Source organism: Alligator sinensis, unplaced genomic scaffold (assembly GCF_000455745.1).
Source record: "Alligator sinensis unplaced genomic scaffold, ASM45574v1 scaffold1491_1, whole genome shotgun sequence".
NCBI classification, from domain to species: Eukaryota; Metazoa; Chordata; order Crocodylia; family Alligatoridae; genus Alligator; species Alligator sinensis.
Window position 1 is genome coordinate 148,128 of NW_005843059.1, and position 13,426 is coordinate 161,553.

At 36.0% G+C, this 13,426-nt stretch overlaps 1 protein-coding gene across 1 annotated transcript in view; it reads right to left on the reverse strand.

Moving 5' to 3' along the window:
- Positions 1-1,377: 1,377 nt before the first annotated feature.
- SSBP2 (single stranded DNA binding protein 2) overlaps positions 1,378-13,426 on the reverse strand; it is a gene marked incomplete at its 5' end in the record, with an annotated part of 243,120 nt that continues 231,071 nt past the window's right edge. Inside the window, one exon of the mRNA XM_025193504.1 lies at positions 1,378-8,335. Within this exon, the coding sequence (XP_025049289.1) occupies positions 8,300-8,335 (36 nt within the window). The remainder of the gene's footprint in view (positions 8,336-13,426) is intronic.

Genomic DNA, 13,426 nt, shown 5'->3' on the forward strand with positions numbered 1-13,426 from the left:
TCCAAACCCTCCCATGGAAAGAAATAGTACTTGACAAGTGTATAACAACATTAAAGCCAAAGGACAATGCTTCCCAAAGCTTGTCCCGTTTATCAGAAATTTTTGTTTTGCCTGCTCTTCAGCTCCTTGACTTTGCTCTGTCTAGTGAGGTAATTTATTGGGCTGTCGTCATGTTCTCTGGCTGCTGCAAGTCCTTTCCTTCAGTCTCTTATTGATTTAGCTGGAATTGCTACTTCTTTGGTTGCAAAACTAATGAAGAACGTGGACACCTATTGAGGCAGCTCTCCTCTAGGTATTTACCTGGGTACCATCATCATCATAACTCAGCAGCAACTCATAAACTCCAGTGTATGGAGAAACTGTATTACTGTCCCAAGTTCAAAGAGGCTATCTGTGGCATAGAGTATTTCTCTGTCATAGCAGAAACTGAATGCTATGCAACTGAATGCAACACCAGCCATAGCCACTGGACCTTATTTCTTTTCAGGTGTAAAGAGGGAGGTGAAATGGGATGAGCACGATATAATCAAGGTGGCTTCTGTGAGCTACATGTTGAGAACTATGATATTTCTATTTACTGATTTCAGATATTTCAAATAGCAAAAGAAAGCCCTTAAGCAGAGCACACAGCAACAACTCCTGGAAGAGTAGAATGAGTAGAAAAATGAGTAGAAGAATTATAAGAATTGTTTATTTTGAAATGTGAACTAGTGGTAAGTTAGAATGAATAAATATGTAATACTGTATTAAGTATGAAACCTTAACACTATGGCTAACAGAATTAGAAAATGGTTACCTTTCAATAAAATTCTTTTCTAATGCAATTTAAAAGGTTTGTACAGTCAAGGGATGATTGTCACCAATGGACTTGTGGCTTTTTGCATGGAATATATAAAAAAACAGGTGCTGTTTTGTTTTATAAATGGTTACAAAGAAAAATGAGATATATGATTTTTGCCTCCTGATAACATACATTTGTAATTGAAGCAACATGATTTTAAAAGCTTTGTACTGTATAATAGCATATCTCAGGAGTGCTCTGAAGTACAAGACACAGCAGAGTGCCTTCAGAGAAATTGTGGCAGAAGGAGTAATGCACTTATTAATAAAAGATGAGCTCTGTATCAGATGTAGATAAATCTTATGAAAAGTAAAGCCAGGAAAACTAGAGAGCAACAGTAGTTAGTCTTCAAGTTACATAGATAAACTGGAACAACATTGTGATCCAGATCTGAATGTCACCCCAAATTTGAAATTATTCTAGTAGATTTAAGGGAAATTGGTTCAGTTCACTAGAGAGCCTAAGATCTAAGTTTCCTCAATGTTTAGGGGATTCTAATCTGGAATCTTGGTACAAGTTCATTCTTCAAAACACGCAATATTTAAATATATATAAATGGGATCAGAAAGTTCTACTATGCCTTGGGAAAATTACAGTAAAAATGATAAGCATGACATTATCACAAGTATAGAAAGCCTTTAAAAACTGTGTATTACTGATGGATTCAGCAGATGCAGGACACATTATTACAATGGATCTTTTGGGTGATGGGTTAGCTATTGGACATCAATTCTTTAAATAAATCAGTACATATAATAATGCCCGTTTAGTAGTAGACTCTTCCATATTATTGAAGCACATTTTTTACTTCTTGACATTAATGAGGTTCTGAGGTTAAAGAGGTTATTACTTTAGTTTTTCCTTGAAAAAAATGTTATTTTGACACAGCTTTTGAAAATACAACTTATTCTTGTAAAATGAAACTTTATTCTAAAATGTATCCAAAATTGCAAGACACAAGCACCATTAAACAGATAAATAGACATATATTTATGTACAGAGAGCATCAAAACACAAAACAATTGTTAATATAATTCTTATACCATTTTAATGAGTTTCCATCAATAAAACTTTACAATTTAAAGAAGACTTCTCAGTTGCAAAACAGTTGTAAAATCATATGTATAAATTATGTTTACTACAATTCCAATAACAGAGGCAAAGTAAATACAAAAATAATCAATACTGCAAATTCAAATACAAAACCCAAAATAATGCTGCACAGGTATGTATGTACACGTGATGAATTCATGCAGCTATGCAGTGCACCAAATTAACTGCTTAGTTTAACGTATCACAAAATGGAACAACCATGTCTGCAAGCAGAAGAAAATATATTTTTTATAATAAATCATAGTGCATTTTGAAGTTAAACTTTATAAAATGATTGCTGAGTGATATATTTCTAAAATTCCTCATGTGGTCTGACATTCCCCAAGCTCCTCTCTCCCAAAATAAAATATAAATGACAAAAGTTTAAAAACCCAAACACTGGAGGATAGATTCTGTTGTCAAATCTTTACATAACTCTTACCATCTTGGTTTGTAGTCTTGGTATCAAAACTATTTGCGCGTATGCATTTCCCTACTGGCATGTGTTACACCTTTTTACCAAAGTGAATCTTCCACTTTCTAATGCTATGTTCCATCAGCCCAGTCTAACAGTTCTTAGACTGTTCTGTGTTAAAAAGATACAGCTATAACTTAAGAAAATGAAAAACAAACAAACCCAAAAAACACTGACCTCCCACAAATGAGAGAGAGAGAAAAAAAAAAAGAGTCAAATGGTGGATAGAGTTACTCCTTCACACCTGGAGTTTCTGTCCCTAATTGCTTTGATTACACAAACACAAATAAAATGAATGGCTTCTATGGCTTGGATGAAGTTTCTGATAATAAGTTGGGCAGGTGTAAAACCTGTATTTGCCAGCAGAGGTTGCCTTTCACAGTGCAGAAGGCTGTAGATCATTTTGGTTGGTAAAGGAAGTCAAGCATCACATACTTTTAAAAATATTTTCACAGTCACATTTTAAAGGTATCTGCAATGCTAAAGCAGACTGTTCAGATTTCAGTTTTTGCTCTTAGTTGGTATATCATAATCAGAGCATGTAGTTACTATTGAGATTCAGGCCTCATCAAATATTAGTGGTTAAGTGTCAAAATTAGATGAGATGCAATTATATAGTCTGACACTCATGTCTCAGAAACTTGTTTAAGTGCTAAGCACGCTCAGTGTTTTCACTAGAAAGAAGTCAGTAAATGCTACATTTATGATTGCTGAAAAGACACAGAGCAGCCTACACTTCTGCTAAACAGCTGCTCCTGCATTCACGGTGTTCCCAAAATTCCTACTCAGGTCAGTATTAAGTTTTAAGTCACTGGAGTTTTGTGAGAACAAGGGATGCAGAATGGAGTGTGTTGAGAAAACAGAATTTTAATTTCTCTATAAGAAGTCATATGGATGGGTAATAGAAAAGCTAATGCCTGCATGATGTCTTTTTGCTTTATGATCCTGTGAAAAAAAATATGGCATCTGAAATGAGAAATGTTAGCTCTGACTAATCCAGTGAGCCCCAAATGTTCGTTATGTCAGATGTTACTATATTAAATACAGCATATCTTTGATATAATAGAATAATCAAAGAAAGGGGAAGAAGTTTGCCTACTCAAAGATACATATATTAAAGGCACAGGAAATGTAGAAGGTATGGTACAAGCTTACATTTAATGTAAATTATAAATCTTTTTTTGCTACATATGGAAGATCTTTTTTATGCCCAAACTTTCTCAAGTTCTTATAATGCTGAAATAATAATAATAAAAATACATACAGGTAAGTTTAAAATTAAACACGGAAAATAAATGATTGCTAAATAATGTAATTTAGTAATTGCTACATTTCTATGCACCTTGACAGGTTGGCTGTGTCATCTTCTATGTCTATAGAATGTCAAAATGCTTTAGTAAGCACAAGGGAAGAATGTGGAATAACCAAGGCAGCTAGAAGTATATCAACTGATAGACAGAATGGATCCTGCTACTCTGATGCATCTGAAAATTAGTTAATTAACTGTTACCACTGTAACCTTTCCCATCACGAACTTGGGCCATTTCCTCTTTTCTCCAAAAATCACTGAAATTCAGAAATAGCAAGAGAAATATTCTCATTCTCATGTGAGTGTAATATTAAAATTAAGATGATTCTGGAACAGCATTTTTTGCTGGAGTTCAGTACTTGAAATATCTAACTGGTAAGCAGGGAGTATATTAGCACATAATAAATAGCTATTTCCAACTCTTCATTCATTGCTAGACAATACGCACAATCATTTTCAATACAGAATGGCTTGCAATTCAGAAAACAAAGTGAACATATCAATACAGCTGCTCTTAGACTTATGAAATAAAATGAAATCTACTCCTGCATGATGAAGTGATAAGCCAAGTTCAGAAGCAGACTGCATCTCAAGGCCCTGGCTGTGAGAGGTTGGGTGCATTAGGAAGCTGACAGTATGAATGATAAGCTTCACTTATTTTCAACCTCTGCTCTTCATCAACTTGTTACAGAGGGAGCTTGTGCTACAATAATTATTATAGTGCTAAAAGACAGAATAGAGAGATAGCAGTGGAACTAGAATAAGAGGAAAATCTCAAGGTTTTTGGTTTGGTGCTGGCTCTAGGGTCCAACACTGAATATGACCTGAAGACAGTCTGTCAGCCCATGCAGCGATGGCCACCAGTAGAACTAACCCATCAAAAACCTAGGACTTCCTCATCTCCAAATCCGCATGAGAAAAAAGTATATAACAAATACTGTGAAAAATACTAACTGCCATTACTACTTGTGTTCTCAAAATCCTAAGTGATGAGCAGCTAAACCACTGCGCTTTAATGAAACAGCCCACTTTTTTCCCTTCTGTCAAGACTTATTTCTGAGAAATGTGGACATCTTACTATAAAAAATTAATTTAAAACAAGGATACACATTAACTTCTTAGATACAATGACCAGATTAGTCTGAACTTAAACAGCAACAAATGTAATCGGCTTATTGGTACATAGCATAATGGTACCTCCATATGCCATTTAAGATGAATAAAACTTTTGCAGTCAAAGATCATTAATAGAAATACATACTTAAACTAATATTGGCATTCTTAAAAAGAGGGTAATGGCTTCCAGAAATATTCAAATAAAAATTATTAAGAAAGCGTGATATAAGACAGTATGGTAGTCAGGTTACTAGATGCCAGATTGAAAATAATAGAAAATCAAATGATATTCTCGCAAATTCCTACTCCTCAGAGTTTTGCTATGAGGTAAAATTTCCCCCCACACTTGTATAAAGCCACAAAACTGTGTTTTGTATGTCTGTATAGGAACCAAAACCTGGATGGATACTCTGAAATGCCCATGGAATTAATCCAGGATTACTATTATAAACTACTGGCATAATAGCGTCCCTTGTTCTCTGACGGCGTTTCTACACAAGCTCCAGGAGGGTGGGGGATGGCGCTTTAATTAAAGTGGCTCTGAGAGCCACTCCAAGTAAAGTGCCTGGAGCGTCTCGTGTACCTGTGTTCCCATGCTTCATAATGGCAGCAGGGGCGTTTTATCTAAGGTTCGTAGAATGAGCTTTAGATAAAGCATGCATGCCACCATTTTGAAGTGTGTGAATGCTGATACATGAAACGCTGGAGGCTGCTGGAGCGCGGTAATTACCACACTTCAGCAGATTCAATTAATAGAGTCTGCTCCGACGTGCTGGAATTAGTGTGTCAGAGCAGCCTTGCTGCTCATGTATAGGCGCCCTGGGATGTCTCCCCAGATGTGCATTGTGGTCAGTTGACCCATACAGTTCATGGACCTGTTGGCCACATCTCTGCCCCTTTTCTAACTTGCCACAATTTTTCCAGAGGGTAAAACTTGGCTTTACCTAAGTCATGAAAATGTCCCCTCATTGACCTCTCCATAGGGAGGCTTCCCTCCATATGAGGGATTCACAGTGTTTATGCTATGTTCTGGGCTTTCTTAGACACCTGATGACAGGTCTTTCTCAATATATAAATGCATCATCACAGTCATAATAAGGTTGCAGCTTTCTGAGATAATACCAAAACTCTCAGCACTTGAAGTAGCTGGTAAAGAGCTGAGGAATGTTTCACAAACAAGTTTTAAGGGAGGAGAATTCTTACACAGAAGATGTGTTTTCTAAAGCATTCTGCCCAGATTCAAACATAGATGTATTCTGGAAACAACCCTTTTGCAGAGTTGCAGGTAGGAAAGTAAATGACTAAGTCTCTCTCATTGAAGCAATCAATGTCAGACAGCTTGTTGCTCTTTGGTCAACACAGGTGGCCTCCAGAAATGATTTAAGAAGCTGCTTTTAAAAGACAACCACAAATGAGGTTGGGAGAGATCTGCACCACAACAATTTTCTATTCTAAAACAAGGTTCTCTAGTCTGCATGATATTTATAAGACTTGTGTCTGAAAGTTTTGGACTTTCAAGTTTTTCAACTGAGTTAGTGTGAAATTGATTCTTTGTAGAAGCAATCACCTACTCGAACAAGTACTGAGAACTGGGGTAGGTTGTCTAGGGACAGTGAATTTATGGAGAGTCCAGATGTTAGCAATTTTGATTTTATATTCACTTGAACGTATTTGTTCAGAGTTGTTTGGAATTAGGATTGTGCTTTCTGAATTTTCTTCATTATTTTCTCAAATTACATTCCTGCTTATTTTGAACATTACACTAGGATTTTACTTTCTTTTTAAAATTAGGTTTAAATATTGTGTTCACTCTCAATTTTGGGAAGCCATTCTCTCTCAGTGATGCCCCTAATTGTTTAATGGGAACTGCAAGGATTTTTTTTTTGTTTTGAAAAATTGGGCTTGTACTCTTTTTGCCCTGATTATGGGGGAGGAAGAATGTCTGAAAGGATTTTATTAAAGGTTTTTGTTTTTTTTTAACCTTAGAAATATCAGGACTTTATCCTTGGTTTCATCTGGAGAGCCAGTAGGAAATATAAAGGATGTTTATTCTGAGCTCCTAACATCTTAAATGAAAGATGAAGGTGCAATATATTTAACAAAAGCTCCTTTTACTCAAAATGCTAATTAGTCATTTAAGTTAAATAGCTGTTAATTAACACAAATAAAAACAGAGTTTTAAATGATCTGAGTAACAATCCCTTTTCCTCTTAATGGCTCAGTTTTCTTGGCTCATGCCATCAGCTTTTTTACTAGTTCTCCAGTCATAAAGTATTCCTCCCTCGACAGGATTTAATTTCCAAGCACGAGTACAAACTTTCACCATTTCAGGTCTTGATTATACTCTGTAAAGTAGCAAAAATAAGGGGAAAGCTTGGGTGGGTTCGGGGGGGAGGCAGGTCAAGGAGGTTGTTTGTTTGCTTCAAATCCACCTGAATAAGTCTTATTTAAGTCGATATTCTCTTCATAGATGAGGGATAGAAGCCCTGCTCCGGTGCAGGGGATATGTACAGAGCATGCAGGAGAAAACACCAGCTCCATATGGCATTCTTTCCATATGGCAAGAAATCTTGCAGGCTAGAACAATGGCTATGAGGTACGGTATTGCAGTCCTGTAGCCTGCCTTAGGTGGGCAAGCAGTGGTGAAGGACATTTCATCCTCAAGGAGGTCCTTCACACCGTCTGACTGTACTCAGTCTTTGTGTTATGGGGGAGGGGGCATGTTTCTCCTAAACTAGACAGTGTACACAGATGCATATCCCGCATGAAAACCTGTTAAAACTGCAGCTAGCCCTTGCTTGCTAAAGTCTAACTTCACACTCTAAAAGACACCAACCGTGGTGAATTTTTCTGTATTACATTTGATTTCATGTTCCTGTTAATAGCTGATACATGCATGGTGTGCACTACATTCTGAAACCAATGAGCGTGCTTAACAAGGCTTTAACCGTATGTGAACAGCAAGTTTTGATGACAGGACAAGTACTACTGTACTATATAATACACATGGCTGTACAATCAAAAGCCACCTCTTGCTTTAAAACAATTTACAGTATTAAGCAATGGTGACAAGGTTTCTTACACAAAACCTACAATAATTTACAGAATATGCACGATTACTGATGTTCAAATGCCAACATTAAAAAATGCATTTCCTACCCAGAGTGTCTTGTGCAATGTAAGCTGATAATAGTTTATTACACTAAGTAACTTGAATAGACCTTATGCACTAGGCATCAAGTTCTCTTCCCCCACATCAGAAGCAGATGTTGCCAGATGCTTGAAAGGGCAATCTGTATAAAGTTTTTCTTTTTTTAAAAAAGACAGACCTGCACAAAGTAGACACATCACAATGGGTTGGTTTTTTTTGCAAGGAGATACTTGCCACAAAAAGGAGACAAATCAAAGCTGGTCTTTGCACATTTCAAGCACTGTGATTTTCATTTCTTTAATTGCCACTAGGAGTTTATTGAAGTTTCTTGCAAGGATTCTCCTTTCTGTCCTGAAACAAAAATCTTATGAGAATTTTTTTTAGAAATTGCAACTCTCCCATGCCCCAAAGCTCTGACTTCCACTTTTAAATTGTTGCTTAATGTTATACTTCAGATTTTGCCTACAAAATAATTTTTGTTAAAGAAACATCTAAAACGTGGTAAACCAAAAAACCTCTGCGAGTTCTTGAGAAATGGGAATTACTTTACTAGTACTTTTAAATTTGAAGTTTCTTAGCAATATTGTTTAAAAGTCTAATTTCAAAAAATATCACTTTTAGTTTCCTGTAAACATTATAACATTATAAATATTTATGCATTCTCCCTATTAGACTAGTTTTCTGGAGGGAAGGGTACTCAAACTTGTCCATCCTTCATTTATAAAAGAGGTGGGGCCTGTGGAGATTACAGGTCCCAATAAGCAATGCTGTATCTTGATCAAGAGAGGGACCTCTGATTTACATTAGTAGTGTCCCACTGGGATCTGTAAGCAATTTAGGTTGTATCTCTGTATTAAAGAAGTAGCCATTTACAGAATTTTGTCCATCAGCACTGTTGATGTCTGTTAAGTAGCTTATGACTGATAATGTGCACTTCTTGAATCATGTGCATTATGAGGACAATTTTCATAAAAAGCATTGTATAATTATATTTCAATTGAATGCCTGTTGTTTAGAATTGCTTTCCTCCCCAGTTTGTATGGCAAACTGCAATTTTTATTTCAGGCCATTTACAAAAATAGAAAAATAGTCTCTTGTCTGATCTGGAACCCGATCCTGCGAGATGCTAATTGCCCTGATCTGCAGAGCTGAGGACTATGAGCAGCTTCCAGGATCTTGCCCTTAAATGACACGATGGTTCTTACACACACAAAACAAGTTTAATGCGACATTTCTGACAGATGAAATAATTTATTTACAGTTAGGGCTCTATTCACAAATGCAAACAACATTTTGCATGGATTTTGTGTAAATTGTTCTTGCAGCACAGTTTGCAGCTGGCCTGTTGTAAATAGTTGGAAAGTGTAAGCTTAATGAGAGGAGAAAAAAAAGGAACAAGATTAGCCACCAGGAAGATCCAATTTGTAGGGCTAATCATTTTATCATATTTGGTGCAAACACTGTTTTGACAGAAAAGTAACTTAGCATATCCTTCTGTGCTGGGGCAGTGTAATTATTGGTGGGTGGCCCAAAAAATTAAATCCAACTTTTCATTTATTTTCAGTTCTCTTATGTTCCATTTACTGAAAAAGTGCAAAACTTGTTCAAATCACCCATGTTTTCTCCTGATGTTCCTCAGGCTACTGCCGCTACAATTTTGGTGCTACTAAAATGGAACTGAACATTCTCTTTTGCGCATACAAAAATCTGGAGGAAGCTCCCAGATCCATGTAACCTTACAGTGAGTAATGATAAATATAAGAGAATAAGGTAGCATGAGAATACCTGGAGTTCAGTGGATACCTCTTCCACTACTTACCAAGTTCTGTGAACATGCCAGGGTGTCCAATTTGTATCTTTCAGTTTTGCTTGCTTTAAAGACACAAACTTACAGAGCTAACTGGCTGCACCAGGCCATCTATTGTACATAATTATAAAATAAATATAGTATGCATATGAAATTCATATATTTGTGTATAGAGCCCTTATAACTTCCTATAAGTTTGATAACAGGAATCTTATTTTTGAAGGTTAGGTACTGTTTAGCATAAAATCCAACTTCCTTATTCATAATGATAATGGAGTAAATCTTGTTTTGAGCTGGTTTCTCATCCAGCAAGTATTTCTTATGCTGAATCCAAATGAAACAATGCAATTTGTTTTCTCAACCTCTTTTGCACACAGAAATTAAATAGTGGCCAAAAACTGAAAGTTTCAGGTTACAAATGAAAACTGTATTTTTATTAAATGTAAAAACATGTACCCAGGAAAGGACAAACACCTTTATACATTTTTATGGAAAGTTTTTCCTTTTCATGAGAGGCTTCCTTACATATTTTAAACTTAAATTATGAACAGTGACCAAATATGAGTTTGGATATATAGTGCAAGGCTTTTAGTTGTTTTAATGGAGGTGAATAAACAATTTGAAACAACGTGAGAGGGCAAGTTCACAGAAATGTTTTAGGTAGCACTGGATAGTTGTCTAATAAATTAAGAAACAGAAGAAAGCCAACTCCTATTCCAGACATCAACGATGTTAATGCATAAGTACACCTGGGGATTGCTAAAATTTCAGAGAAGACTCAATAATTAATATTTCAGGCTCTTGCAAATACATACACATGCATTTGAGTAGTCCCATTGTCTTCAATTAGACTGTTCAGGTGCTTAAAATTAAGCACTCACATGCTTTAAATAAAAAAAAATTGTGCAAGTGTTCGTAGGATCAGGGTTTTTAACAAGTCTCTGAGTGGATGGTCCTTTGGTGAATTCTAAATTTATTACTGTCACTTAAGATATAAAGATTATGAAACCGAAAATGAATGAATGCATGCACTCAAGCAATGCTTGGCGGATATGAAGAGCTCATCCGATTCTCCCTTTTTCTTTCAGCTTGAAACGTCATTTGGTTGATTGTAACATGCCCTTTCAATCTGCTGTGTGTACATCAAGGGTAGGCACCTGCTGAATAAGATCATATGTTAAATAAACGTTGGAGGTGCAGTTCGGGGTGCAATCCAGCAAACCTTTAGCTCTCACATTTATGTAAGATATATGAGTTATGTAATTATATGAGTTACGTGAGACTATTATTGTGTCAGTGAGACAACTTTCATGAGCAGGGGCCTGCAAGCCCAGGCCAATATTGTCGGGGATGGGGAGAAGAGGAAGCTTCACACACTATTTAGAAGTAGCTTAAATTTGAGGACTGAATGGAATTTTTTATATCTTCTTTTATACCATGAAATACTGAGTTAGATCCTTGGTATGATAATTTGCTATTTTAATTGTTGCAAACATCAGCTTGAAGAGAAACTAATTGTCACTCTAGAAAAGGGAGTAAATGATTTTTTATTTGGAATATAAGTACTTCAGCAAGAATTTCATCTTTAAAACTCTCCACACAAATCCAGACTGATTTGAAATTGGAGCTGGTCTTATAAGTATTATTACTTGGAATGATTTAAAGGAAGATATAGTTACCTACACTGACAATTTCTCGATGTATTAAGTTTTACATTTGTGGTACTCTCCACTTCAAATGCATACGGCCAAATCTTGCAGTTTAGCCAACACCTTTAACAGCAACAACAGCAAATATGAAGGATGTCTAGGAATTGGAGGAATGGACTGTAATGCTTAAAAATTATTTACTGGTCAAGGACATAGAAATCAGTGCAATAGTTGAAAATTCATTTAATCAAGTAGAGAGAAAAAAGAATAAAATGTGCAACTCTGAATATTGTAACAGCTGGTCCCTCATTAAATTACCCATCTAATTTCAAGTCCTCCTTACGTACAGTATTTCATTTGCTAATCATGAGACACGGGAAAATTCAAATGTGTTTTAGCCACTTAATGAGGCTGTTATCCTTCTGATAAAGAGATTCCAGGTTGCTATCCATGCAGAAGAAACCTCCTTTCACCTCTGCCTAACTTGAATTATTCTAAATAATGATCCTACAGTATTTTGCTTTAAACCACAAAAGTGTGTGTTTGCATGTGTGGGAGGGTAGAGTGTTAGTGGATGTCTCAGGGGGCTGGCAACTGGCAATGGGATATGGTGCCCTTCTGGGCCACAGCAGAGGTTGGGTATAATTGAAAGTTGGTCATTGTGTTTCTCTGTATAATGAGCTGAGCAAGTTTTAAAATGAAAATTGGTAACTATGGCATGCAGCCAACAGAGACTGACAACTTAAAGGAGACTGAACTATTTTCTCACTTTTAAGCAGAAGTCCTTCCAGATCCAGGGTGAAGCACATTACTGGGGTGTGTGGAACTCAAAAAAATGGGTCCCAAGGGCTATTAGAGCAGCATTTTTCATGAGCTCTAAATTAATCTCAGTTCTTCCTCATAATCAGAAATTACTAGTAAAATGATTTAAATGCCTTACTTCTATATAAAAATATTAAGATACTTTAAATTGTACATTTCAGGCTACATAATATACTTGTGATTCAAGCAGCTACCTTTCTTCCTCCTTTTTTAATAAGCACAAAAGGGGCAATATTGTTTACACAAAATCTACATGTAAAATAAGATACAGATGTGAAAGTTACTTTTCACATATTCACAAAGAAAGTGAAGTTTTGGCACTACTGAAGTCAATGACAAAACTCCAAGTGACTTCTAGAGGGCCAGGATTTTTCCTGGAATTTCTATAGAGGAAGAAAATCCATTACTCCCTGATTCTTCTATTCCATATGAGATTCCACCTCTTCTATTTTAAAATATTTAATTGAAAAAAATGGTAAGAAAAATATGTCCTATTCATCACACACATAAAAAGAAAACTCTTAAAATGCACTGTTAAAATTCCCTGGCTCCAGTTGAGTTCTCATTACTCCTAGTACTGGACAAGTTCTGTCTGCTCTTATCAGCAATGCTGAGGCATAAGCATAGAAACCAAAAGCAGCTACACTACATGTAGACTTCCAGTGCATTAGAAACACAGGTAGGAAGAAAAAAAGTTAGTTCTCAAGTAATTTTTCTTGCCATGTTCATTTTTTCTTAGTATTGCAAACTCCTAACAAGGACTTTGTAAGCAAGGAAAGTATGCAAGAAAACAAGCAAACAAACAAATAACCAACCCTACAGTACTTTCAAAGCTAAAGTTGTCCTTGTATTAATTGCATATTTAGCACACACAAATAATATCCTGTGTGTTTTTATTGAAAATAAATATTGTTTTTCCAACATGCATATGCATAACTTTATTCACATGTATAATAACGGATCACCTGCAAGTTCAGTCCCTATGAAAGCAAGGGGAGAGTAGTGGTGATCATTATTAGTTATGTGTGATGAAATGTGCCATTAGAACTCAAGAGATGGGTTGGATAATGAAATATAGCTACAGCCCTGATCTTGCAGAGACGTAAGCATGGGTGGATCCAGGTGGGTGTAAAGGTGGGTGTGGGAGCAGCAATCTGTGCTGCA